Raw genomic sequence first — 27,822 nt, 5'->3', positions numbered from 1 at the left:
GCTAGTAGCTGTGCTATTCGCCCGCGGGGAATCAAGCACCAGCCCCGCGGTGCTGCAGCGCCGCTCTTGGAGCCACAGCTACCTCGAGCAGAAGAGCACTGCGCACGCGCAGACCGGGCCTGGGTTGGGCAAGCGCGAGAGGCGCTCTTCACTAGGCCGGGCTTCCCTCCAGCCCTCCGCCGACCGCACTGCCCTGTCATCAATGCCTCGTTACCCCCACCGGGTTTCCCTCGCCCTCTTCGCGGCGGTGCTGGTAGCGACTGCGCGCGCAGAGCCTGAGCGGGCGCCGGCAGGAAGGGGAAGCGGCCGGTAAGAAAGGCCTGCGTCCGGGGTGCGTCAGTAACGGGGCTGGGAATGTCCTCCTCTGCTCTCTCCGGCTCTCGGGAGCCCTGAGGAGGAGAGAGGAGCCTCTGGAACCAGTTTCCTCCTGCCGCTCAGGTGTGCCTCTGCCAGTCGAAGTGTTTTCGCCTTCCCCCGAGCTTCGTCTGGTCCGATCCGCTTTCCGCCCCGACTGGGGAATCCGAAGGCCCAGACCCAGGCCAGTCTGCTATCCCCAGACACGTCTGAGATGCCTCCCCTGCGATTTAAGTAGCGCTGGAATGTTTATCCGCGTTCAGTGTCGCAGCAGCTTAGGAGTAACTCTCCAGGTCCAGCCTCCAACTCGGGCACAAAGAGACTCATTTTTGTGACGCTCTCCTGGGATTCCTTTTGACACCCTTTGCTCAAGCAGCTTCCAGATGCTATTCAAAGCCACCAAATACAGGTTTTTTTCACACCCTCTGGGCGTCTCCACCGTTTCCTAATAGTCTCCCTTTCAAGTTTGGGTCTCTTGAGGCATGTCCTTTACATCCTCATACAGTGTTTCTGACTTACGTTTTTTCCCTTTGATAATATGGTCACACTACGTGCCGCCTTTGGGATGAAGTACCCTATTGGCAGTGGGATAGTGTGAGCATTTACTAAGAAGCGTGGTAACAGGTTAGGAAGGATTTCTACTGTCTGTTACCAGAGTGGATGTATATTCAGTAAACTGTTTTGTAGCAGGAGGCAGCATTTTAGCCCAGTGACTGTGCTTAATGCCTTTAAGTTGGGGACAGAGGAGGTAACTGGTAATTAAACTCCTGGGGTCCAAAATCTGCTCACAGGAAGAAATCTAAAACGGATCAGCAGTATTGCTTTTATATGCCAGTTAAATGTAATATGTTGACGTTCTGGAGATGCTGAAGTGCAATTTTAGCCACCTTGGAACTTCTTAATCAAATGTTTTAATAAGTTAATTCCTAGATAATCATGATAATCATCATGGTTATTTTTACTTTGATAAATTTGGCTGAATGCATAAGTGTAACCACTTTTTTCTAACACCAGCCCACACCATTTCTGTCGGTCTTACTACCAGTTCTCCTTGATGCCTAAATTACAAAACCTTAGTCGTCTAAGCTTTCCCCTGTGCTTCATCTTCATATCTCTTATATTACTGAATCTTATGGTTTCTTTATTCAGAAAGTACCTTGGATTTATCCCTTTGAATCTCAATGTAGAAGCTGTAAAGCTGTTTTCTCAGACTTTGCTACCTTTTAGCTCGTCCACCTAAAGACTCAAATAACAGTTCTGAAACATGACTATGTCATTTTATTCTTGATGAACCTATAAAAGCTCAGGTCCAAATGTCTGTGCTTGGGTTTCAAAGCCCTTTCTGTATTACCTGGCCTAATAATTTCTTTGCGTGTGATATGGTAGGAAAAGCCCAGGATTTAGAGTAAAAAAGCCTGAATTCAAATACCGACTATCATACTAACACTGTCCTTGGGAAACTTTGAGCTTGTTTCCTTGTCTCTCATTTCGAATAACAATATATTTTCTTCCAGCTTCTTAATTATTGTGAGAATTACAGTTGGCTTAATGTGTCAAAAGCTATCAGAGTTAAACAAAAACAACCTAAGCTATTATTGTTATTTCCCCATTGTACTCATTCATTTTACAGTCCCTTAAAGGGTTGTCTTTTAAGGAGCTTTCAGGGAGAGAGAGAGAGACAGAGAGATAGAGACAGAGAGAGAGACAGAGAGACAGAGAGAGAGAGAGAGACACACACAGAGAGAGAGAGAGAGACACAGAGAGAGACAGACAGACAGAAACGTCTGACAAGATAGAGTGTGATATAGGCTGTAAAATAGGTAAGCTTTGGTTGAGGACCAAACCCAGAGGAGAGAGGAACAAGGAAGTGTTCCTGAAAGAAATTATATTTGAACAGTCTTGAATTATGACAGATGCAGAAGGGAAAGGTGGGAAAGTGTGCTATGAAAGAGTCACTTTCAAAGAACAGCAAATTGTTAGGTTTTGTTGTATTAAGTTCAAAGAGGAGTATAGGAGATAGGCCTGGATAAGTAGACAGTGGTAAGATTTGAAGGGCTTTGTGTGCTAAGGGAAGTGTACAAATTGAAGGATTTTAAGCAGACAGATGCCCTGATCGCAATTGCTTTATGAAAGTTCATTCTGGCTGCATTGTTTGCTTCCTTACTGCAATGTACAAGAACTTCTGTCTGTCTTTGTGCCTTTCCTTCTTTTCTTTATTCCACACAGAAGGACTAATACTCTCTCTTCATACCTTAATACCTTTTATTTTTCAGTATCCAGTTCAGGTCCCATTTCTGCTGTGATGTGTCCTCCAATTATTTTAGACCCGATTACTATCCCTTCTCTGCAACCCTATCAGGAATGGTGCCACACAGTTTAGTCCTTATTTGTTTCATGTGTGTTTTATATCCCTAAGTAGATTGTAAGCTACTTGAGGATAGGGAATGTTTCATATGTACATGAATAGAAGACACGTTAAACACAAAAATATGGTGTTTGGTCTCTTTCTATTTTGTTTTTCAGGATAGAACCACATTATGAACAACAGACCTTTTAATTAATTTATCATCATGGCTAATGAGGGCCATCCCAAGGCTGGTGATAGTCCTTTTTCATCAGATAAATATGCCCAACTCATCTTGGCCCAGATCAATAAGATGAGGAATGGACAGCATTTCTGTGATGTGCAGCTACAAGTTGGGAAGGAAACTTTTAAAGTTCATCGGTTGGTTTTGGCTGCCAGTAGTCCTTACTTTGCAGCTTTGTTCACTGGAGGAATGAAAGAGTCCTCAAAAGATGTTGTGCAGATTCTTGGAATTGAAGCTGGAATATTTCGAATACTTCTAGATTTCGTTTACACAGGTATGTTAAGTGAGCCTGTAGCTTTGAGTGAAGAATAATGCAATCACTCATGTACTGCTATGGGAATATAAATCGATTTAACTCGTATGGAAAGTAATTTGACAATATGTTATTATGAGTCTTTGAAAAGGTCATATCTTTTAACCACATATTCATTTTCTAGGAATCCTAAGGAATTAATCAGTGATGCCGGCAAATATTTATGTACCAAATGTTTATTATAACATTATAATAGTAGATATTGAATACAATCTAATTTTCACTCAGTAGGTTATATGGTTAAGTAAATTATGGTACATGTATATATAATGGAATATCTTTTAGGCCTCGCAAATGATTTAAATAAATACCACCCCAGTTTTGTTTTAAAAAAAAAATCACTTGTCTGTATTTCAGCACAGTAAAAAGATCAAAATGTTGGTAAGTGTTTATCTCTAGTAATGGAAGATTCTTATTTTTCCTCTTTTGTCTGTTTTTCCTTCAGAATGTTTATAATCAACATGTACTATTTTAGTCAAAACTTTTAAAAATGTTTTGAAGTTTTAATAACATTAGAAAATACACATATGTAAAGTATGTCGTATAATATGTAACATAAATGTACATGGAAAAAAGATTTATACTAAATAAAAATATTTTATTTAGTATAAAGAAATATACTAAAGTGTTAATACAGTGTATGTGTATGGGAAAATGTGTGATTTTCACATTCATTTTTATACTTGCTTGCCTTAAATTTTTTTTTTCAGTAGTGACTACATATTATTCTTATAATCAGGAAAATAAATGTTTGAAAATAAAGACTATATTTGTTTGGTCTAGGTTTGAGAATATACCATATTGTCCTTAAAGGACTACTTGGTGGGGCATAATTATGTGGCCTGATAAAGTGTTGTTTATTTAATTCATGGTACTTAAACCTGGAAAATGAGCAAAGGTGATTTTTCTTTGTGTTACTTCATGTTTCTTTTTGGAAAATTTCAGAAAATAACTTAATTTTGGGATTGTAAAAATGATTATCTTTTTTTTATTTATTTTACTGAGGAATATTGGGGAACAGTGTGTTTCTCCAGGGCCCATCAACTCCAAGTCATTATCCTTCAGTCTAGTTGTGGAGGGCACGGCTCAGCTCTAAGTCCAGTAGCTGTTTTCAATGTTTAGTTGCAGGGAGCGCAGCCCACCATCCCATGCCGAACCAGCAACCTTGTTAAGAGCTTATGCTCTAACCAACTGAGCCATCTAGCTGCCCCTCCAAAAGCTCAGTGGCAACTGGTTGTCTTCAGTCTCGTCGTGGAGGGCACAGCTCACTGGCCCATGTGGGAATCGAACCGGCAACCCTGTTGTTCAGATCTGTGCTCTAACCAACTGAGCCATCCGGCCACCCCCAAAAATGATTATCTTTTATCTACTGAAAGCAGTGCAGCTCTGCCTATTGGCTAATGTACAAATTAGCATTGAGGGGTTCTTGATCTCACTTTTCTAAATGACTTGTGTGAGCTGAAAACTGCTTCATAAATATCCTTACTTCTCTTATTTGCAAAGTAGAAATTAACACAGGTTAATCCAATGGAATTAGTGTTTAACTACATGAAAACAGAAGAAATGCTGCAGGTTGTCTATTCTTCCTCTGTGGTCTGACAGTAGCAAGAAGAGAGATTTAGTGAGAGAGTGTTCATGGAATCATTACCAGGTTGCTGGTGATGAGCACTTCCATCAAAGAAATAAAAAGTGGTAAAACCTTGGGCCAGCCCAGTGGCTCAGGCGGTTAGAGCTCCATGCTCCTAACTCTGAAGTCTGCCGGTTCGATTCCCACATGGGCCAGTAGGCTCTCAACCACAAGGTTGCCGGTTCAACTCCTTGAGTCCCGCAAAGGATGGTGGGCTCTGCCTCCTGCAACTAAGATTGAACATGGCACCTTGAGCTGACCTGCCGCTGTGCTCCCGGATGGCTCAGTTGGTTGGAGCTCGGGCTCTTAACCACAAGGTTGCCGGTTCGACTCCCACAAGGGATGGTGGGCTGCACCCCCTGCAACTAGCAGTGACAACTGGACCTGGAGCTGAGCTGCGCCTGCCACAACTAAGACTGAAAGGACAACAGCTTGACTTGGAAAAAAGTCCTGGAAGTACACACTGTTCCCAATAAAGTCCTGTTCCCCTTCCCCAATAAAATCTTAAAAAAAAAAAAAAAAGTGGTAAAACCTAGAGAAATAAAAGCTACTGAATATATTTTGGGGGAAATAAGATTGTAGAATATTGACATATAAGGCTAAAATTGGTATAACAGTTACGAAACAGCATTTGGCTCCTAGTAAAAGATGTAAAGTGGCTTAACAAGATAGGAGTTTATTTTTCCACAAAAATGAACCCATAGTAGACAGTCCAAGGCTGATAATGGTGTTTCGGGATGTCTTTAGTGTCCCATTATTCTTCCAACATTTTGCTCCACCATCTATAGCTTGTAACTTCATCACATAAACATGCCTAACTCATCTTGGCTGAACTCCAGCCAGTGGAAGGAGCAAAAGGGGAAGGCAAAAGCACCTGCCAGCTGAGGCTATCCTCTTTTTGAACTTTTCTGGTAGCCTTACCCAATAACTGCTGCCTATATGCTGTTGGCCAAACTCAATAAAAAATTCACCGCTATCTGCAAAGTAGGCTAAGAAATACAGTTTTCAGCAGGGCAAATCAAGGTTCTGTTAGTAAGGATGAAGAGAAAATGAATATTGGGTATTTATTAGAGAGGGAATTTTGTAGTCTTTGAGACAATTTGTCCTTACAAAGCATGTTCTTTGATTTTCATTGTAATAGCATTTTCCTTTTTGGGGTCGTGGGGGCAGCAAAACCTATCACTCTGTTGACCTGTCCATACATAACAGACTTGTCCATACATTCTGTTAGCCATTCACAATTCTGACAGATTTTAACAGATATTTCTCACTATCATGCAGGGTGTCATGTGGGGTTTCTAGTCCCGCTCCTCGCACAAGAACACAGGATATGGTGAGGCCAAAAAGGAACACCCACGGAGCCATAGATAAGGGAGTCTCATACCACTATATTCTCGCTGGCGGCTGGGTTGGAGACAGGAAGCAAGAGCCACACTATCCGCAACCTGCCATCCACTTCTCTCTGCCAACCAACCTCACTTGCTAGCTGCAATCCGCACTTGCTAGCTGCAATCCGCGCTTGCTAGCTCAGCCACCATCTTCTTGCTAGCCCCCATTTTCTGCTAGCGTAGCCACAGCAGTTATATTAGTGGCCAATGGCTCACTGATTGGTTACAGCTGACGGCCAACTAGCCACAGCTGATGGCCATCCAATCACAGTTGATGGCCATTTACTACCTGAATGAGCACCTTTCCACTTGAGGGCAAGAGCCTAGAAATTGCACTCCTGGCTCTGTCCCCACACTCACCTTAGACTTTTATATGCACTTCACTTGGAATAAAATGACCTGAGTTTGTGATCTAGCTCTGCCACTAATTAGCTATGTGATACAAGGCATTTCATTTAACTTTAGTCAATTATTCATTCACCCTTTCAACAGATATTTATGAATAATTTTTTTGAGCTAGGCACTATGGATATGACGTAAACAAAATAGGCACGACCTCTGCCTTCACAGAGCTTTCTAGGTAATGCAGATTAGGTATTTACAAAATACAGAGGGTACCCAAAAAATGTATACATGTTTTAAGAAAGGAAAAAATGTATTAAAATTGTAATACTCAATATATACCAATAACAAAAGATGAATACAAGTCATGTGTATACATTTTTTTGGCATCCCTGGTAGAAATGAACTTGTGAGAGCCTCATTTTCCTTACCATAAAGTGGGGACAGTAGCACTTTATAATTCATGTGAAAGTTAAATGAGATAAATTTTAATAAATGTAAAAGTACTTTTTGTAATCTATAAAGCCTTATTAAATTGGAGGGCATTCTTTTTATTATTCTCAAGTAACTCTTGACTTTATCCAGTAGCAGTCATTCAGTCCCCTTAGATCACAGCCTGTGATTTTATTTTCTTCAAGTTTGTGGTGAATTCTCATTTCATTCAAGTAAGTCTTAGTTTTCTTTGAAGCCACTACCATTTACGCCCATGGTGGATTCCATTTCTTATACTTTTGGAAAACCCCCAGTTTGTATTCAGCAAGCAGTATTCTTCCTCTCACCATAATCTCTTTGGCCATTCTTCATTAAAACAAAATGTTTGAAATAAATAAATAAAAATAAAACAAAAATGTTGAGCACCTACTCTGGGCTAAGAATACAGAAGGGGCAAACTATGCCCCAACAGACTTTATAAATCTAATTGGTAATACAAACTTTAGACAAATAGCTTAGTGGAGTGAATGTTATAAAAGCGATAAAGGGAAAGTATAAGATTGAATGGAGAGTTCATCCTTATATAGTAGGAGAATTACAATGTCTCTTTTTCCTTCTAAATATAATTGACTATTTGATGTCCTCCCAAAGTCATAGTATAAATATATGAAAGTGAAGCCCTCCGGAAAAAGAGTGGTCTATATAGTTACTTAAATGTTAAGTATGTAATAACTCCTCATATGTTATAGACTTTTGGTTATACCTAATGTTAAAATTAACATTTGTGTGGCACTTTATCATAATTAAAGATAGGGACCCTGTCTCACCCTTCCTTGTACCTAAGTAAATGTTTTTTAGATGCATTACAGCCTTATGTTGAAAACATGGACTTTGATGTCAATCCCTACCCTCAGCTCACTTAACCATGTGACTTGGGGACAAGTTACTTAAACTTTCTGATTTTATTTTCTGAATACAAAAATAAGGAAAAAAACCTCAACTATATGGGTTATAGTCAGGATTAAATGAATGTATAAAGCAATTCATGCTCCTGTTCATTGTAAGTGTTCCATAAATGTTAGCTATCATCATTTAAGTTTTGTGCTCTTTGTACAGATCCTTTGTTGCCTTTTTACTTGGCTATTAGAGACAAGTATAATGCGTTTTGAATATAAGTCAATGTCTGTTTTTATTTTGCTGGTTATGTTGTCTCCTATTTCCCTAGGTATAGTGAACATAGGTGTGAGTAATGTTCAGGAGTTGATTGTTGCAGCAGACATGCTACAGTTGACTGAAGTTGTTAATCTTTGCTGTGAATTTCTGAAACGACAAATTGATCCACTGAACTGCATAGGGATCTTTCAGTTCTCGGAGCAGATTGCCTGCCATGATCTTTTGGAATTCACAGAAAACTACATTCATGTCCATTTCTTGGAGGTTCAGAGTGGGGAAGAGTTCCTGGCACTTACGAAAGATCAGCTGATAAAAATTTTGCGAAGTGAAGAGCTCAGCATTGAGGATGAATACCAGGTGTTCTTAGCTGCAATGCAGTGGATTCTCAGAGATCTTGGAAAGAGAAGAAAACATGTGGTAGAAGTGCTAGACCCAATTCGATTTCCTTTATTACCTCCTCAGAGGCTTTTAAAGTACATAGAAGGTAATTTTTTTTGTCGCATATCAAATTAATCAATTATCCAGTGGCTTTTTCTCTATTTGAAATGTCATAGTGTTTTGATTTTTCAGTTCAATAGCAGACATTTATTGAATAATTACTGTATGCAAGATACAGACTTTTATGTGTAGGTAGACAGTAGTATTTCAATATTTCTACCCTTTAATTTTAATCAAATCATTTTGTACCTTTTTTTAATCTTTAAATTAAAGTTTATTGGGGTGACAATTGTTAGTAAAGTTATATAGATTTCAGGTGTACAATTCTGTAATACATCATCTATATCTCACATTGTATGTTCACCACTCAGAGTCAGTTCTCTTTCCATCAGCATATATTAGGCCCCGTTTACCCTCTTCTAGAGCCCCGCTCCTCCTTACCCCCCTTACGTACCTTTCTTGAGATTAAATCCTAATAGAGACGAGAGTTACAGATAAAAATTACTGACAAAGCTAAAATACTGCTGTTTCTGGCAGTACTAATTATTTCAGTGTAAGATTTTCTCTTGTCACTCTGAAAAGATCAGCAATTTGAGGAAATTGCATATGCTAAAAACAAACCAAAACTCAATAAATCCTGTAAGTCCCCCAGTTATAATTAACATTCAGATATCTCAGTATAGGAGGATGTATGGTTGGATGGATAGATAGGAAAGAAAATTACAATAATCATTCTGTACATACTATTTATAAATATTAAAAGTGTACTTAAATCTCACTAAAAGTTAACAAAGAAGAAACTGAAGTAATAACTAATTTCAGATAAATGTTTCTATATCCCAAAAGATATTCATTCTAAAAAGTACTTACAGAGTTAAGGGCAAAAGATAAAAATCATTAAAAGATGATGAAAATCAGTTTCATTTTGTGTTTCATTTTATACAGTATAGACTCTCTGCTAAGAAAAATGAGGTAATTAGCATTGTTATTTTTTTCCTCCCCCCCCCACCTCAAGCAAGGTTTTGTTCTTTGACGTCTCAGTTCTACTTATTACCTATTCATTCTACCACTCTCCAAATGATTAGTTATTAGTGAGAATTCTCAAGATTTTGTTAGTTGACCGTCTTTTCTCAATATACTTCTGGGATATAGGGACAAGGCTTGGAGACAGTCCCTTGCTAGCGTATATGGTGCTTTTGTGCAAATTAGAAAATAGTGCCTTTTTAGGGCAGTCCAGGCCTTAAAATTTGCCAAGTGGGACACACGTTGACTTTCATTCCCAATTTACCTCTCAGCTAAGCATCCTTGAGCAGGAACAACCTACCCAATCATGCTCAAAATATTTTTAGGAAATGGACCTTTGATTTAAGGAAAAAAGTATGTTTTGTAGCAGCAATGAGAAAAGTAATATTTGGTATTATAGCCATTGTTTGATCATGAATTTTTATTTTTTTGATTGTTAAATGTGTTTTATCTTTATGGAAACATGTCTTTGCAATATCACTTAAAAGTTGATTAAAACATTATCTTTTTAAACATTGCTTTAGGAGTATCCGATTTTAATCTTCGTGTTGCGTTGCAAACACTTTTGAAAGAGTACTGTGAGGTATGCAAATCTCCCAAAGAGAACAAGTTTTGTAGTTTTCTGCAAACATCTAAGGTACGACCTCGGAAGAAAGCAAGAAAGTACCTGTATGCAGTAGGTGAGAACTTTTAAAAAGTAATAGAAATTATCTTTATTTTCAGGATCAAAACCTTTTAATATTTTGTTATTATACATGTCACAATATTCAGGTGTGTCAGTTAGACATTTAATTTAACTTACAGGCTGCAGATTTATAAATTGTGTTTATATAATACACTACACATCTAAGAATAAAATAGCTACTCATTTGACATCTGTAATCTGAATCTTTGGGTTCTTAGATTATCCAATTATTGTCAATAGCTGACTAAAGAAATATTGCTTTAAAAGTTGAAAGTTTGAATTCTAGTGAAAAATAAGGAAAATAAACCTCAAAAATTTTAACTATTCACAGTATCTTGCATGGTCAGTAGGGATGATAGGAACCAGTGGTCTCCAAAAGGGGGATGTGCAGGCTAATCCATAGGCGTATCAGATGAACATATTAAAACCTCTTTTCATTTTTATTTTTAAAAGCATTAATCCTTATCAATATTTGATATATACTGTGTTTCCCTGAAAATGAGACTGGGTCTTATATTAATTTTTGCTCCAAAAGATACATTAGGGCTTATGTTCAGGGGATGTTATCCTGAAAAATCATGCTAGGGCTTATTTTCCAGTTAGGTCTTATTCTCAGGGAAACACGGTATATATTGGCAGATTGCCCAGATTTATATACAAAATTTATATATAAATATTTTCTATAAAATAATGAATGTCAGCTGTACTTGAGAAAATTTAAAGGAAAATACACTTTCTGTATAATTTATAATATTTATGTAATTGTGTGTATAATTTTATATATGCTATGATCTATTAATATGTGATTTTTGAGTGCATGCTAAACTTTTTTTAATGATGTAAAGTCAAACCAGAATTTCAACTCACTATTTTTCATTGCAAATAGAGACTAACAGAAGTCATAATGAAACTTCCTAACTAGACAGATAACCAGCTGCTAGATTTATGTTTTATCTAATAGTCTATTATAACTAAGACCAAGTGGTAGAAGACTCATTGTGGTTAACTCATTGCATTTAAGCCATAATCTTTCAGGACTTGACACATTTAAGAAGTGTGTGTGTGTGTGTGTGTGTGTGTGTGTGTGTGTGTGTATGTGTATGCGCGCGCACGCATGACAGATTCTAAAGCATTTATTCCGTGCTATGAAATAGTTATACTGAATGTCTAGATGTAGAGGGCTAGGTTTTTCTCCTTACTACCATTTCCATATTTAGCAGTAAGGGATTTGCTGTGTTCCTCCTTTCCTTTCCTTTGTTCAGGTGGATATACTCGGTTGCAGGGTGGTCGTTGGAGTGATAGCAGAGCCCTGAGCTGTGTAGAACGTTTTGACACCTTTAGCCAGTACTGGACCACTGTGTCTTCACTTCATCAGGCTCGATGTGGGCTGGGAGTAGCAGTTCTGGGAGGGATGGTCTACGCTATTGGAGGTAATAATGAAAACGACTTATTTCCCTTATTAGTCTCTAGCTATAGGTTGGCTGCATTCTTACATGCCTTGTATATATTGCTAGGTACTAGGGTATATGTAGATATAATTGTGTTCAATAAATAGTTATTGAATAAATGAATGAAAGAAAAAAAAAAAAGGAAACACAAGATACTGAAAATTTCAGACCAGAGGGGTACTGTGATTTATTAAAAGGCAGAATACTTAGGTTTGGTTTTAATGAAAAGTTGTTTATAAAATATGGCACCCAAATTTAGGTGAACATTTTGGATAAAGTTTTTTAATTCTGAAAGCTACACTATGAATCATTTTTACTTAACAGTGGGACAGTGGGATATATAAAAAAACAAGTCAGCTAGGCATTGGGATATTTCTTGATTGAAATCATTGTATTTTCTGAAACAATTAAGAATTAGAAAATGATTAATAAAACTAAAGAGGATTTGAATGTTGGAGGAAAATAATTACCAGAAAGGGATCTAAAGAGAAATAAATGCTAACACTTTTAATATCAATATTTACTTCTGTATAATTTGTCTTTATAGCAGCAAGCCTAGGTAGATCATCTCTAACCTTACAGCTAATCTTTTTGCTTTATTTCTATGGGTCAGTCTAAAACACTAAAAGTTGTATATCAAAATTTTTATTTATGACTATGATCCTGTTAGGTTAAAATGAGAGAGATATAGGGAATATTTTATTTTTATTTTTTCTTTGGAGAGAATATAATTGTCACTCAAAAACTGTTCATTTAAATCAATAAACGTCATGGTGCATCTGAAAAGCCTCACAAAAAAATTAGAGTTTTAAGCAATAACTTTCTGTCAGTATATAAAGGCCATAATTTTATATAATCTTTGACTAGAACTCCAATAGTTCTTTTTATGTACATTTTGGCAATTGTGGATAGTTTCATTTTATGAACTCGCCTGTTTAACCTAGGGTCACAGTGTCCTGCGTGGCACTTGCATATGTATGTATCCCCTTTTCTGATGTCATAGAAGTACTTACGGGGGCCCTGCAAAAAAGGGGGCCCATCAAAAAATGCTGACTTTGCTAGCTATTATTAATACTACCAATATTGCTATCCTAAGGTATTTCTTAATATGTAATTTTAAAATATTTTTTATTATCAGAGTAATTCAGGTTTTATAGTAGAAATTTTGCTAAAACCTAAGCATATGAAAAAGAAAATAAAAATCACACATATTATAATTTTACCACCCAGCGATAAACACAGTTAATAGTTTATTTTATTTCCTTCTAGATACATACATATCTGGGTTAATATTCACTATTTAAAAAAATTAAGATATAATTCACATAGCATAAAATTCACCATTTAGAGTATACAGGTCAGTGGTTTTTAGTATATTCACAAAGTTGTGCAACCATCACCAGTATCTAATTCCAGAACATTTTCATCACTGCAAAAAGCCACTCTTATAATTTACGGAAAACTTTATAACAGTGTAGGGAACTGTTTACTAGCCATGTTCCCAGATTCCAGGCAAGGGTCAACCTTGAAAGCAGACCTTTCTAAGGAGAGACAGTCTCAGGCCTTCTGTGTTAACTCTTTTCTGCACAGAAAGAGTTTTGTACACATTCAGGATCGTAGGCCCTCATAAAGTTACATGTGCTATAAATATATTTTCCTACTCTGCTGCTTTATTTTTGACCCTCTTTATGTTATCTTTTGATAAATATGTTTTTAATTTTCATGTAGCCAATGCTATTATTTTTTCCCCCACTATGGTTAGTGTTTTTGTACCTTTCTAAAGAAATCCTTTCCTACTCCAAAGACATGAGGAAATACACCTTTATTGTTCTAAATTTTGTAGTTCTGCCATTTACATTTATGTCTGTAATTTACATTTATGACCTGGAATTGTGGTTGAGAGGACATGCTCCAACCAACTGAGCCATCTGGGAGCTCAAGGTGCCGTGTTCAAGGGGGCGGAGCCCACCATCCCTTTCGGGACTCGAGGAGTTGAACCGGCAACCTTGTGGTTGAGAGCCCACTGACCTATGTGGGAATCAAACCGGCAGCCTTCCGAGTTAGGAGCATAGAGCTCTAACCGCCTGAGCCACCGAGCCGGCCCCGAGAAACGTTCTTTTAAAAATTGGGATTATATCTCTAAATCAGTTGATTTCTAATTTGTGAACATGATACATCTCTTCACTTATTTAGATATTCCTTAATTTAAAATTTTATCTAAAAAGTTTATAAATTTTAACCATAGAGGTCTTATACAACCTTTTGATTAGATTTACTCCTAGGTATAGTATATTTTAAAATTCTGTTTTAAATGATAGCGTTAAAAAGGATTTCATTTTCAGTTTGTTGCTAGATAAGGATTACATTAAAACTCAAATTATACAAGTGTTAAAATGCAAATTGTATCCTCAAAAATTACATGGATTGTTTGGGTGGTAGCATTAGAAATAGATAACAGAAAAATTGTACCATTGCTTCATTAAATGGGCTTAATATATAACAGTGCTATGGATTCAAAATAATGCTGGGCAAATTAATTTTAACAAGAAGTATAAAATCAGACATCATAGTTGAATTTCCGACAACATGGAATGCTGCTGAATATTGTATTATGGTTCTAGGCTATTAGCATTACTAAACCTTCTCATATGTGTCTCTTATTTAACTCAGGTGAAAAGGATTCAATGATTTTTGACTGTACTGAATGCTATGATCCAGTTACTAAGCAGTGGACAACTGTAGCTTCAATGAATCACCCCCGCTGTGGCTTGGGGGTGTGTGTGTGTTATGGGGCTATCTATGCTTTGGGTAACTATGCTGTTCAATTTAAGGATATCTAATATTTAAATTCTTAGTCAGATTACTTTAGAAATTTTTCTTCCCTCCCGTAAGAAACTTGTATCCTTTCAGCTTTATATAGTTTTATTCTCAAAATATTATTACTTGGGGAATATTGTCAAGTGTTGAATTCTTAAGAGATGGTGATAAAATGTAGATGAGATGTCCAATGAAGCACTTTAGCTGACTAGTTAAATCTCATGATTAGAATAACCACTCTGAATAAACAGGTTGTTTCAAAAGGTAGTTTTGCAAAATACCGTATTTCCTATGCAGTATGCTGAAGTTTTTTTATTTTAAATCTCTGGTGAAAACTAGACAGAGAAATAAAAGGTCTGAGTTCTACTCAGTCAAATTCTAACTTTTCATGTGATCTTGGACAAATAACCCCTCTGTTCCATGTGATAATCATCCATAATATAAAGTTGTCAGATTAGGTGTTTTCTAGGGTGTTTTTCATAAAAAATATTCATTTATCCCAGACATAACATTTTTCTATTTGGTCACAGGTGGATGGGTTGGAGCTGAGATAGGGAACACCATTGAACGATTTGATCCTGATGAAAATAAATGGGAAGTAGTTGGCAACATGGCTATGTCACGCTACTACTTTGGGTGTTGTGAAATGCAAGGTAATTGCTTAACAAAATATTTTTCCTAAAGATATATTTTTTAAAAAACTGAGCTTGAGGCTTTATTTTCACAAAAATATATTTTATGTCTGTTAGTATTCAGTGATTAACACTAACAGTATGGAAGCTCTGCTTTTAACTTCTTACATCTTTTAACCTCTTATTTCTTCATTTCTGTATTGCCAAAATAATCAATTTTTTTTTAATAAACAAAGCTAGAATTCAAAATTCCAGATAGGCAAATATACCTGACTAGCAAAATAAGCATTAAAACATCATCTATTATTATTTTCTCTCCCATGCAGTTCTTAGTAAGTATTTTTAAGTAGGGAGAGAATATCAAAAATAATTTTCACAATCTCTTCTTATAGTCTTCTTCAGTTTTTTTTTTTTTACAGGGTACATTGTGATTCAGTCCACACAGAATATAATGCTATGATAGATTTTAAAAATGTACTGCATATTAAAATGGTATACAATTATTTTACCTACTATGCCCTGAGAGGTAGTTAGTAAGCACTGTCAAATAAAACCTGATTCTCTGTCCAGAGTTGGAGAGCAGATTTATATGTACCTGCAAAGTAGGAAGCAGTCTGCCCATTATTATATGACAGCTCAGTCTACTTTGTTCCCAGCTCAAGTTCTTCCTGCTTTGTGAGTACCTTCTCAGATTTCCATTAGCTTTTAAATGTTCAAATTACATGATGCAAATTATTGAACTATTTTTTAATATTATAAGGGTCTCTAGCTGTTTTATATTTATTATTTTTATCTTCCCATCTAAAATCATAGAGCTAGAGAGGCATTTTGGAGATTATCTAGTTCAATCCCTTTATTTAGAAATGAGGAACCTGAAGATTAGGAAGGTTGTGAGTTGTCTTTTTTCATGGCTGGTTACCGGCAAAGCTGGAGCTGGAACCCAAGTTTGCTAACATTTAGCTCACATTTTTTCCTAAAATGCCATTCTTTATAACTTACAATTCCTCAGTTTAGAGCATGGGAAACAACACTAGGCATTCAAAAATAATTGTAGATTGGCATTCAAAAATAATTGTAGATTGCCATTAGTTTCAATCAAATTTAAAAAGGAACTCTCCGAATTACATTCTATTGTATTCTAGTGATTGATTCTGATAACTTAATCTAGCCATATAGAACTATTCTAATTTGAACTCAATTCTCTGTTTTATGTCCATCTGAGCAACAGGTAGGCTGTCATCAACCAGGGCCATGACATTTTTTTGGGGAAAAAAGTACTTCTCCTTGTCCTTTTTACCTATGTATTCTAGCAGTGGATCTGGAATTTGAGATCATCAAGCAGACAATAAGATGGGAGATCCTTCTCTGACAAATTGCTTTGTTATAACATCATTAAATTTTTTGAAAATTCAATGTCACTTTAAATTCATACCTCTAATTCTTTGTAACGTGCTTAAATGTGAGCTGTGATAAACTAGACAGAAGTCAATTTTCTCTCAAAGAATATGGAAAGCCCTACATTAAGTATATCAGTATAGTAAGTAAATCACAACTATTAAAATTTTGATAATTATTTACATCCTATTTTCTATAGCATCTGAGCGAAAATATTCCATTTCCAGGTTTAATTTATGTAATTGGAGGCATCAGCAATGAAGGAATAGAGCTTCATTCTTTTGAAGTTTATGATCCACTTTCCAAGCGTTGGTCTCCACTTCCTCCAATGGGAACCAGGAGAGCATATCTTGGGGTGGCTGCACTCAATGACTGCATCTATTCTGTTGGAGGATGGAATGAGACACAGGATGCTCTTCATACTGTAGAAAAATATTCCTTTGAAGAGGTAGGTTGGATGATTTCAAATGTTTAGTATCCCATTATTCTTTTAATGTCTGTAAGATCTGTAATGATGTGCATTATTTCACTTATGATATTGATCATTTGCAGGTTTTTTTTCCTTTTCAAAGAACTAGTAATAACTTTTGGTGTCATTGGTTTTTTTTTTTCTACTGATTGTCCATCTTGTATTTCATTCATTTGTGTTCCTATTTTTTAGTTTCCTTCTATCTGATTTTGGGTTTAATTTGCTCTTTTTCTAAATTCTTAAAGTGGAAGCTTAGATGATTGATTTTAGACCTTTCTTTTTCTATAATGTAAACCTTTAAAGTTATAAACTGTTTTCAAGCACTTCTTTAACTGCATCCCACACATTTTGATGTGTTATTTTAATTAGCATTTATCTTGAAATATATTCTAATTTACCTGATGATTTCTTCTTTTACCAATGGGTTATTAGAAGTATGTTATGTAATTTCCAAATATTTGGGGATTTTCCAGATATCTTTGTGTTATTGATTTCTAATTTAACTCCATTATGACAATAGAGCATACTTCGTATGACTTCCGTGTTGGTAATTGTTTCATGTGTGCCTGAAAAGAATTTGTATTCTGGTGTTGTTGAGTTCAGTGTTCTATAAATGTCAATTAGGTCAATTTGATTAGCGTTAGTCAAGTCTTCCCAAGTCTTTCCAACTTGTCCAATTGTTTTGTCAATCACTAAGAAAGAAGTGTTGAAATCTCCATCTATAATTATGGGTTTGTCAGGCTTTGCTTCATATTTTGAATCTCTGTTATTAAGTCTGTACACATTGAGATTATTATGTCTTCTTGATAAATTGATCCTTTTATAGTATGAAATGTTTTTATCGCTGATAACCTTTGTTCTGAAGTCTACTTTGTCTGCTTTTAATGTAACCATTAATGTAGTCAAGCTATCTTTTGATTAGCATTTGCATGGCATATCTTTTTGTCCTTCTACCTAAAATCTATCTATGTCTTTACAAACTGCATCTCTTGTAAGATAACATATAGTTGTGGTCTGTTTTCTTATTCAGTTTGGAAATCTCTGACTTTCACATGGGCTCTTTAGAGTTTTTACTATTTATGTGTAATGTAGTTACAGATATAGTTGGTTTTTAGACTTCTATTTTGTTGTTTTCCTTTTTGTATAATTCATTCTTTGGTCCTTTTTCCTCCCTTTTCTGTCTTTATGTTGACTGTTTTAATATTCCATTTTCTTTTATTGTCCAATTAACTGTATCACTTCACCTTTTTTCATAGTGGTTCCTTTAGGGCTTATATTATATATTATATACGTTTATACTGTGTGTGTGTATATATATATATATATATATATATATATACACACATATATATATAATTTTTTTTTTAAGATTTTATTGGGGAAGGGAAACAGGACTTTATTGGGGAACAGGTCTTTGTGTACTTCCAGGTCTTTTTCCAAGTCAAGTTCTTGTCCTTTCAATCTTAGTTGTGCAGGGCGCAGCTCAGCTCCAGGTCTAGTAGCCATTGATATTTGCAGGGGGCGCAGCCCACCATCCCTTGCGGGAGTCGAGGAATCAAACTGGCAACCTTGTGGTTGAGAGCCCACTGGCCCATGTGGGAATCGAACCGGCAGCCTTTGGAGTTAGGAGCACAGAGTTCCAACCACCTGAACCACCGGGCTGGATTATATATTTTTAATGTATCAAATCTACCTGCCCCGTACTTATATATTTTTAATGTATCAAATCTACCTTCAAATAATATCATATCACTTCACTTTTAATGTAAGAAACTTATAAAATCACTTTCATTACTGCTTTTGTGCTATTATACGTTTTATGTCTGTATATGTTGTAAGCCCCATAATACATTATATTTATTTAAACAGTCAATTATATTTAAAATACATTTTTAATGAGAAAGTCTTTGATAATTATGCATATATGTATTATTTCTAGTTCTAATTATTCTTTTATGTAGAACTGAGTTTCTTATACATTTTCTGTTAGCCCAAAGAATTCCTTTTAATATTTCTTTTAGTTCTGGTCTGCTGGCAATGATTCTCTTAGCTTTCATTTTCTGAAACTTTTTCCATCTTCATTTTTGAAGATACTTTGCTGAGTATAGAATTTTAGGGTTTTTTCCCCCATCACTTTAAATGTGTTGTTTATCTTCTTGCATTGTTTCTGATGGGAAGTCAGTAGTCATTCTTATCCTTGTTCCCCCTGTATGTGTCTTTTTTTCCTTTATCAGCTTTTAAGATTTTTCTCTTTATCATGGCTTTCCAGTAATTTGATTATGTGTGCCTTGTTGGAGTTTTCTGTTTAACCTCCTTGGAATTCATTGAAATTCTTTAATCTGTGAGATTGTAGCTTCCATCAAATTAGAATGTTTTCAGCCATATTTCTTAAAATATTCTCCTGATTTCTTTCTGGAACTCCAGTAACATGCATTCAAGACTACTTGATATTGTCCCACAGATGACTGAGGCTCTGTTAATATTTTTCCCATCTTTTTTCTCTCTGTTCTTCAGTTTGTTTTTGTTTGTTTTTATTTTCCAGCTTTATTGAGGTATAATTGACAAATAAAAATTGTGTATGTTTAAGGTGTACAGTGTGATGTTTTGATATACATATACATTGTGAAATGATTACCATACTTAAGCTGAATAACATATCTGTCACCTCACATAGTTCCCTTTTCCATTTTCTTGGTTTCCATTTTTTTGGTGAGAGCATTTAATATGTGCTTTCTTAGCACATTTCAAGCATACAGTATAGTATTATTTACTGTAGTCACCATGTTGAACATTAGAGCTCTGGAACTTATTCATCCTGTATAACTGAAACTTTGTTCTCTGTGCTTCAGTTTGGATAGTTTCTCTTGCTGTGTTTTTAAGTTCATTAATATTCTGTGGTATATAAACTTCTAATTTGCAGTGTCTATTCCCCTATAAGGAATTTTTCATTCCAGATATTGTGTTTTTTATCTCTAAAAGATCTTTTTGTTTGCTTGTTTTTTGTATTCCATTACTCCCCTCATCATATTAATATTTCTTTTTGATCCTTGAACATATTTATAATATCTTGGTGTTTTAAAATTTGTTTTTTAGTTACAGTTGGCATATAATGTTAGTTTCAGTTATGTACAACAGAGTGATTAGACATTTATATACTTTATGAAGTAATCACCACAATAAGTCTAGTACCCATCTGTGACTGTATATAGTTATTACAATATTATTGACTATATTTCCTATGCTGTACTTAACATTCTGCACTATTTTTATACTGGCAATTTGTACTTCCTAATCCCTTTCACCTTTTTCACCCATCCCTCCAACGCACCTACCATCTGGCAACCATCAGTTTTTTTCTTTGTATCTATGCATTGTTTCTATTTTGTTTGTCTTTTTTTTAGATTCCACATATAAATGTCATCATACAGTATTCGTCTTTATTTGTCTGACTTATTTCGCTTAGCGTAATACTCAGTAGGTCCATCTATGTTCTCACACATGGTAAGATTTCATTTTCTATGGCTGAGTAATATTCCACTATATACATGTACCGCATCTTCTTTTTCCATTCGTCTGTTGATGCACGCCTAGGTTGCTTCCAGATCTTGGCTGTTGTAAATAATGCTACAGTGAACATAGAGGGGTGCATATATCCTTTCAAATTAGTGTTTTCGATTTCTTCGGATAATTACCCAGAAGCAGAATTGTTGGGTCATATGGTAGTTCTATTTTTAATTTTTTTTTTCTATACTATTTTCCAGGGTGGTTGCACCAATTTGCAATCCCACAAACAGTGTATGAGGGTTCCCTTTTCTCTACATCCTCACCGACATTTGTGATATCTTATTATGGTTTTGATTTGCATTTCCCTTATGATTAGTGATGTTGAGCATCTTTACATGTGCCCTTTTGATGTGTTCCCATCATTCCTTCAGCATTCCTGTACTTTCTGACATAATAAAAATTTTCACACTGATCTTATCCTTTCTTTGCTCTTGCCCTGGAATCAGGTATTTCTTCAAGAAGCTCCAGTTTCTCTTAGTGAAAGACAGCAGTTAGAATCCAAGATCCAGATACTCAGAGTACTCATTGCTACTGGGGTATTGCTATCAGTAAACAGAACTAGAAAATATGTATCCACACACATTTATTTATAACTATTCTTATATCTATCTGTGCATATATGTTATAAAAATATGAGGTTATGATAGCTCCAGTTCCAATCCAACATCTCAGATTATTTCATGTTTTTCTGTGTTTGTAAATACCTTCTCTGTTAGTTAAAAACTTAGCTCCCATTATTCTTAATATGTTTACTTATTTGTTCATTCCATTCACGTATTTGTTAAATGAAACCAATCTCCCTGTCACACCAGCTGTTTTTTCCACCTGCCACCTCTGCACTTTATACCCATCCTGTCACAGCCCATATGAGCTTCCCAATGTTCCCTCATACCCTCAGTTAATGGGTTGACTCAATTATGCTAGGGAGGGAAGAGAAGAGACAGATAGGGAAGGGTAGGTTATATTTTCATTGAGTAACTGTTCTGTCACGTATTTGTTCATTAGTCCATTTATTCATTCACAAATACTTATAGACTTCTTAGTATGTAAGTATAGGTCAGGTACTATACCTTGGGAAATAAAGGCAAACTAAACATACAAGGCCCCAGCTCTCAAGGAGCCTAAATTCTAGTGGAGAATATAGAGAAATAGAAAATTGCATTACAATTTGTTAGGTGCTGTGATCATGAAGTACAAGATGTGTTATGCCATTGACTAATAAGTTAGACCAATCTTTTTCCAAATAAATTTCCATGAAATACTGATTGTTTCTGTTGTTAATAGGAATTAGGTAACATGGGTTTTCCTGGTCAATTATATTTAGGGAAAGTTGGGTTAAACAAAGTTAAATAAATTTCTTTACCACAGGACTTCTTTACATCATGTAGTACAATAATAAACTTTGTGAATCTTTATGCTAAGACTCTCAAATTTAATTGACAACACAACCCTTGCTTTTGTTTGTGAAACATCTTAGGAAAAAGTATTTCAGGAAACGTATTTTGGTAAATATGAATTAGCGTTATTTGAATTTTGTGGTTTTTAAACTGCTTAATGGTTATTAAAACAGTTAAAAACTTAAAGGTTTTATTTTTTTAATTTTTTAAGTAGAAAGATTTTTGTTAACAACTTTATTGAGAATATAATTCACACACCAAACATTTGAGTTGTTTCAACTTTTTGGCTATTACAAGCAATGCTACTATGAACACGTATGTGGACATTTTTGTGTGTACATAGGTTTTTGTTTCTCTTGGCTGTCTATATACCTAAGAGTGGAATTGCTGGATCACATGGTAATTTTATGTTTAACTTTATTCAGGACTGCTAGATTGTTTTCTAAAGCGACTATACCATTTTACATAACCACCACCAGTGTATGAGGGTTCCAGTTTCCCCACATCTAGTGCTTGTTGTTACTTGTATATTTTTTTATTTTGATTATAGATGTGTCCTAATAGGTGTGAATTGGTATCTCACTGTGGTTTTGATTTGTATTTCCCTGATGGTTAACAATGTTGAACATCTTTTAATGGGCTTATCAGTCATTTGTATATCTTTTTTGAAGAGAAATCTGTTCAAATTTTTTTCATTCTAAAATGGATTATTTGTCTTTTTATTATTAAGTTGTAAGAGTTCTTTATATAATCAAGTGCAAGTCCTTTGTCAGATAAATGATTTGCAAAATTTCTCTCCCATTCTATAGTTTCCTTCACTTTATTGATGGTATCCTAGAAGCACGAAGGTTTTTAATTTTGATGGCTAATTGATTTTTTTCTGTATTAGCTTGTGCTTTTGGTATCATAACTAAGAAACCATTGCTTAATTCAAGATCATGAAGATTTATGCCTTCACTTTTTTCTAAGTTATAGTTTTAGCTCTTATATTTAAGTCTTTGAATCATTGTTAATTTTTGTATATTATGTGAGGTAGGGGTTCATCTTCATTCTTGTGCATGTGCCTAACCAGTTGTTCCAGCAACAGTTGTTAAAAAGACTATTCTTTCCCATCACATTGTCTTGGTACCTCTGTTGAAAATCAGTTGACCATAAATGTGAGAGTTTATTTCTGGACTCTTAATTTTATTCATTTATCTATCTATGTCTATCCTTATGCCAGTACCACACTGTCTTAGTTACTATAGCCTTGTAATGTTTTGAAATCAGAAAATGTGAGTCCTCCAACTTTGTACTTCTTTTTAAAAATTGGTTTTGCTACTCTGGGTCCCTTGAATTCCATATGAAATTTAGGATCAGCTTATCAATTTCTACCAAGAAGCCACCTGAGTTTTGATAGGGATTACATTGAATCTGAAATCAATTTGGGGAGTCTTGCCATCTTGACAATACTAGGTCTTTTCATCTTGAACATGGGATGTATTTCCACTTATTTAGGTCTTCTTCAATTTGTTTCAACAATTAGTTTTCAGTTCCTTGTACTTAGTTAAATTTATTCCTGAGTATTTTATTCATTTGATGCTATTGCAAATTGAATTGTTTTCTTAATTTTATGTTCCAATTTTTCATTGCTAGTGTATAGAAATTCAGTTGATTTTTGTCTATTGATCTTGTGTCCTATAACCTTGCAGCACTCATACTCTTAACAGTTTTCTTGTGGATTCCTTAAATTTTCTATATACAAGATCATGTTATTTGTAGAGATCATTTTACTTTTTCCTTTCCTATCTAGATGCCTTCTATTTCATTTTCTTTCCTAATTGCTCTGGCTAGAACCTCCAGTACAATGTTGACTAGAAGTGGCAAGAAATAAAAAAAAGTTGAGAAAAAAAAAAAGTGGCAAGAGTGCAGTCCTTGTTGTGTTGTAAAGCATGATTTTGATTCTCATTTCTGACAAGTTTTAAACTTTAGTGATATTTCAAATTCCTTTTACTTTCTATATGGTTTTGTTTGGTAATATAAAAAGTGAACTTTCTGAGGGTACTTTCTGTTGCTAATTTTTCTATATGGCTGGAAAGGAATAGATTTTTGTTACAAAGTAAGTGCTTACCATTAATGAGTTATATTGGTTTTTCATGCATAAATCTGAAATGTTGTTACTACTGTATGCTGAAGTCCCACATTATAGATCCAAACCTAAAGATAATGTAAAACATGTTTCTGGTTTTATAGAGTTTATTTTGAGGTGACTCAGGATAAAAAGCAAACTATAGTTCTAATACACTGATAGCAATGAAAGATAAGCATTATAGGGTGAGCCCCACTCTTCCCTTATTCTTGTCAAGAGCCATTTTTGTGGGGAAGCAAAGGTTAGTTCTCCCAAATGATAAACATACTCGTAACCCCGACATCCTAATTTATCTTAATCAGCTATAGGTATTTTTGTGAGTATATCTGTCTTTTAAGTTATGTTTTTACAGCTATGCTAACTTTGGGGATGTGTTCTGTAATTTCAGATAATCAATTAGCCTTCAAATTTAATCTGTTTCTTTAATTTCAAAGGATTGTCTCTGGCTTTAGTATTTCAGAATTTCATTTAAGTTCAGACCAGCAAACATACATTGACTCTCTATAATGTGCTGGTGCTGTACTGGATACTGGAATGTGAAGCTCATTAAGTTCCTGTCCTCAAAAAGTTCACTTTGTAGCATTGATGAATAATCATTGTTCACTTCTCATGATTTTATAGACTTTTATCATAAGCTTTATTTCCAGGTGTGTTTTTTTTCATCTGGCTATTTGCTTTTTTCTTTCTTGATTATTTCCCAGGACATTTATTGGCTTTCCTATTTTCTGGGTGTAGACATTTTCCCTGGAGTAGGACATTACAAGTCATTTTGGCTATAGCAGCTTACTGAAATTTCTTCAGGGAACAATGTATACCAGAAGTTAGCAAACTTTTTGTTAAAGGGCCACATATAATCTCTTCTTTGGGCATCTTTTTAAAAAAGTAATCTTTGAATATAGAAAGACCATTCTTATTTTGTAGGCTTATAAAAATAGGGTATATTTTCCAACCTCTGATCTATACTTTCAGAAAATCACTAACTCCACTAGATGGTCCTTGAAAAAAGGATTCCGTGGTCAAATAAATTTGGCAAGTGCGTTTTGCTGTATCACTCTCCCTAAGATTTATAAGGCTCATTAGCATCTCAAAGATTTTTAAAAGCCGTTTTGTATACTATAATATATACGCATATAAGCTCTTTTCTTGGAGCTTTGTAGATTTGTGTTTTCTATGTGTGTGTGTGTATACATTACCTACTTATATTCCATAGAACTAGTTTCTCAGAATGCCTGCCTATATAGAATTTCTAGATTATGTCCTGGTCATAATTTATAATTAATTACAGACATATTTTTAAATTATTTTTTCTCTAAATTCACTACTTTGTCTACAGTACTTGAAAGTTTATTTAAAAATGTTCTATATACTGATTTGACTGGATTATGAGTTTGAAATTTAAACATGTAAAAAGAACCAGGGTATCTGATTTCTCAGCAGTTTTCTCTATTACCATTTTATGACACTGCTAACTTTTTTTTTCTCTTAACCAGGAAAAGTGGGTTGAAGTTGCCTCAATGAAAGTGCCTAGAGCAGGCATGTGTGTGGTGGCAGTCAATGGGCTTCTGTATGTTTCTGGAGGGCGATCTTCCAGCCATGATTTCTTGGCTCCTGGTACCTTGGACTCAGTTGAAGTTTATAACCCTCATTCAGATACATGGACAGAAATTGGTAACATGATCACTAGTCGTTGTGAAGGAGGTGTTGCTGTACTATGAAATATAAACCACAAGAGACCACAAGAAAACATGTTGGTAATACAGGATCGGACCTTTTGCAAATCACACATGTACTTGGTGGTAGGACCCTCTGATTCTATTGAGTTTTCCATGTGTTTGGTAGATAAATAATTAAAGAATGAATTTTCTAAGAATTTGAGTGAGAAGGGTTATGGAATATATGTATCCTAAATTAATAAAGAGCTCACAAAAAATTGCCAGGCTTACCAACAGAAATGCTATTTGTGCTCTAGAATTGTCCAGTTAGGAGTCCTATTTGTAAAAATGATTTGCTAGAAGCTTCTTGGCAAATAGGGGTTTCTCCAGTGAAATTCAAGCTATAACAAGACCCGTATGTGATGTAAGACTATCAGTAAGACAGGTTAAAGGTGTCTACATATTCATGATTCAACCCAGAGCACAATTTTCCATGGCCATAGTTTAACCTACAGAGAAAAGCAGTGAAACAACTTCCTACTTTTATTTGATGCTAGGAGTCTTCACTAGCCCCATACTTTTTATTGGCAGCAGATATACTGGGAGGGACATGTAGGAAATATCTAGCTATTTATATACAGAGGTAAGTTTCACCTATTGATAACAGCATAAAAAGAGCTTTTGCTCACTTATGTTTCTTGTCTTGATGCTGAGAATGCAAGTAATTAATAGGAAGTTCTTAGTGACAGCCCATTACTGCAGTTGGATGATGTAATGAGTGATAGAGCTTAGATGGTGGTATGCACTTAATAAACTTCTTCCCTATTTTCTAAATAGTCACCAAAAATATCTGTTTGGCTTTGGGAAGAGGGACTTCTATTAGATTATCAAGCTTTGTGAATTTACTTGTACTTGGGCAGGAAGCCTAAATATGAGCTTATTACAAAGCTGCTTACTGCCTGGCTTGGAGAAGGTGGAATTGTAGATACCTGTGAAACTTCTTTGACACTGACTTATAAGATAAAAGGCTTCTGATCCAAAACTGTTCCTCAAAACTTCTCATTTACCCCAAGAAGCATTCTAAAGAATTGTTCTCTGTCTAGTTCTGAGAGGAAGATTCTTCGTGTACATCATCACTTTTAAGTCATTTCTACTAGTCAGTTGGAGCCATTTAATATTAAAGGTGTTGCATACATTTATATTTACCTAGCTGATTCCAGGATTTTGTTTGTATATTCCCGATTTCCCCTTTTCTTTACTAAATTCCTTCAGTATGTTGTTGTTATAAGCATTAGTAGCTTACTTAGATAGAAATACTTTGGTAAGCATTAAAGACTCAGGTAGCATTCATATCTAGAATATTTGAATTGGCCCACAAGGACCAATCAGCTCTAATGCGTCTTTTGGAGCAAAAATTAATATGAGACCAGGTCTTATTTTACTACATATAAAATTATATGACTGGGTATAATGTATAAGACCGGGTCTTATATTAATTTTTGCTCCAAAAGACGCATTAGAGCTGATGGCCTGGCTAGGTCTTATTTTCAGAGAAACAGGGTAGTTACAGAGAATCTGCATTCTGGTTCAAGAGATTTACAAGATGCTCCTATAATTTCTCATTTCCTGGCAACTAAAATGGCACTGTGAAGGGAGCCATTCTGTACTGCTGTAGCAGCAATGTAATGTCAAGACAATCAGTATTTGGGCTTAATAGGTCCAGACAATCCCTGAAAATAGGTCATTGTAAATATGCTTGTTACTTCCTAGGTAATGACAGTTTTTTCAAAAAAATGTACTAATAAAGTATTTTGCTTTTTGCTTTTCCTTCTGAGAAATATCTTCTGAAGAATATGAGCTTTCTTTCCTTTATTATCAGGCTGTAGTAAACTATTCTCTACATTAATAAAGGATCATGTAGTGGTTTCAGCCACTGGCTTTAACTGGTAAGCTTCTC

At 35.2% G+C, this 27,822-nt stretch overlaps 1 protein-coding gene across 3 annotated transcripts; it reads left to right on the top strand.

The window, feature by feature from the left end:
- Positions 1 to 92: 92 nt before the first annotated feature.
- IPP (intracisternal A particle-promoted polypeptide) lies at positions 93 to 27,808 on the top strand. Of its 3 annotated transcripts, none has more exons than XM_019749360.3 (9): positions 93 to 309; positions 2,878 to 3,216; positions 8,270 to 8,701; positions 10,203 to 10,358; positions 11,626 to 11,793; positions 14,482 to 14,619; positions 15,159 to 15,281; positions 16,883 to 17,103; positions 25,704 to 27,808. In XM_019749360.3, the coding sequence occupies exons 2-9, from the start codon at positions 2,925 to 2,927 to the stop codon at positions 25,926 to 25,928; spliced, it is 1,755 nt and encodes a 584-aa protein (XP_019604919.2). In that variant the 5' UTR covers positions 93 to 309; positions 2,878 to 2,924; the 3' UTR covers positions 25,929 to 27,808. The 3 variants fall into 3 exon arrangements, with proteins under 3 accessions (XP_019604919.2, XP_019604920.2, XP_019604921.2); XM_019749361.3 differs by having other exon boundaries at positions 300 to 438; XM_019749362.3 differs by lacking the exon at positions 93 to 309 and adding an exon at positions 489 to 763.
- Positions 27,809 to 27,822: the final 14 nt, after the last annotated feature.

Source organism: Rhinolophus sinicus, chromosome 14, assembly GCF_057876585.1.
Source record: "Rhinolophus sinicus isolate RSI-liver-muscle chromosome 14, RSI-T2T, whole genome shotgun sequence".
Lineage (NCBI taxonomy): Eukaryota > Metazoa > Chordata > Mammalia > Chiroptera > Rhinolophidae > Rhinolophus > Rhinolophus sinicus.
This window is presented reverse-complemented; position numbering and strand designations above follow the sequence as displayed.

Coding starts and splice junctions, on each gene's coding strand:
- IPP (XM_019749360.3), top strand. CDS start 2,925: ATGGCTAATGAGGGCCATCCCAAGGCTGGTGATAGTCCTTTTTCATCA. Junction 11,794..14,481: donor GATGGTCTACGCTATTGGAG/GTAATAATGAAA, acceptor TATTTAACTCAG/GTGAAAAGGATTCAATGATT. Junction 14,620..15,158: donor TGGGGCTATCTATGCTTTGG/GTAACTATGCTG, acceptor ATTTGGTCACAG/GTGGATGGGTTGGAGCTGAG.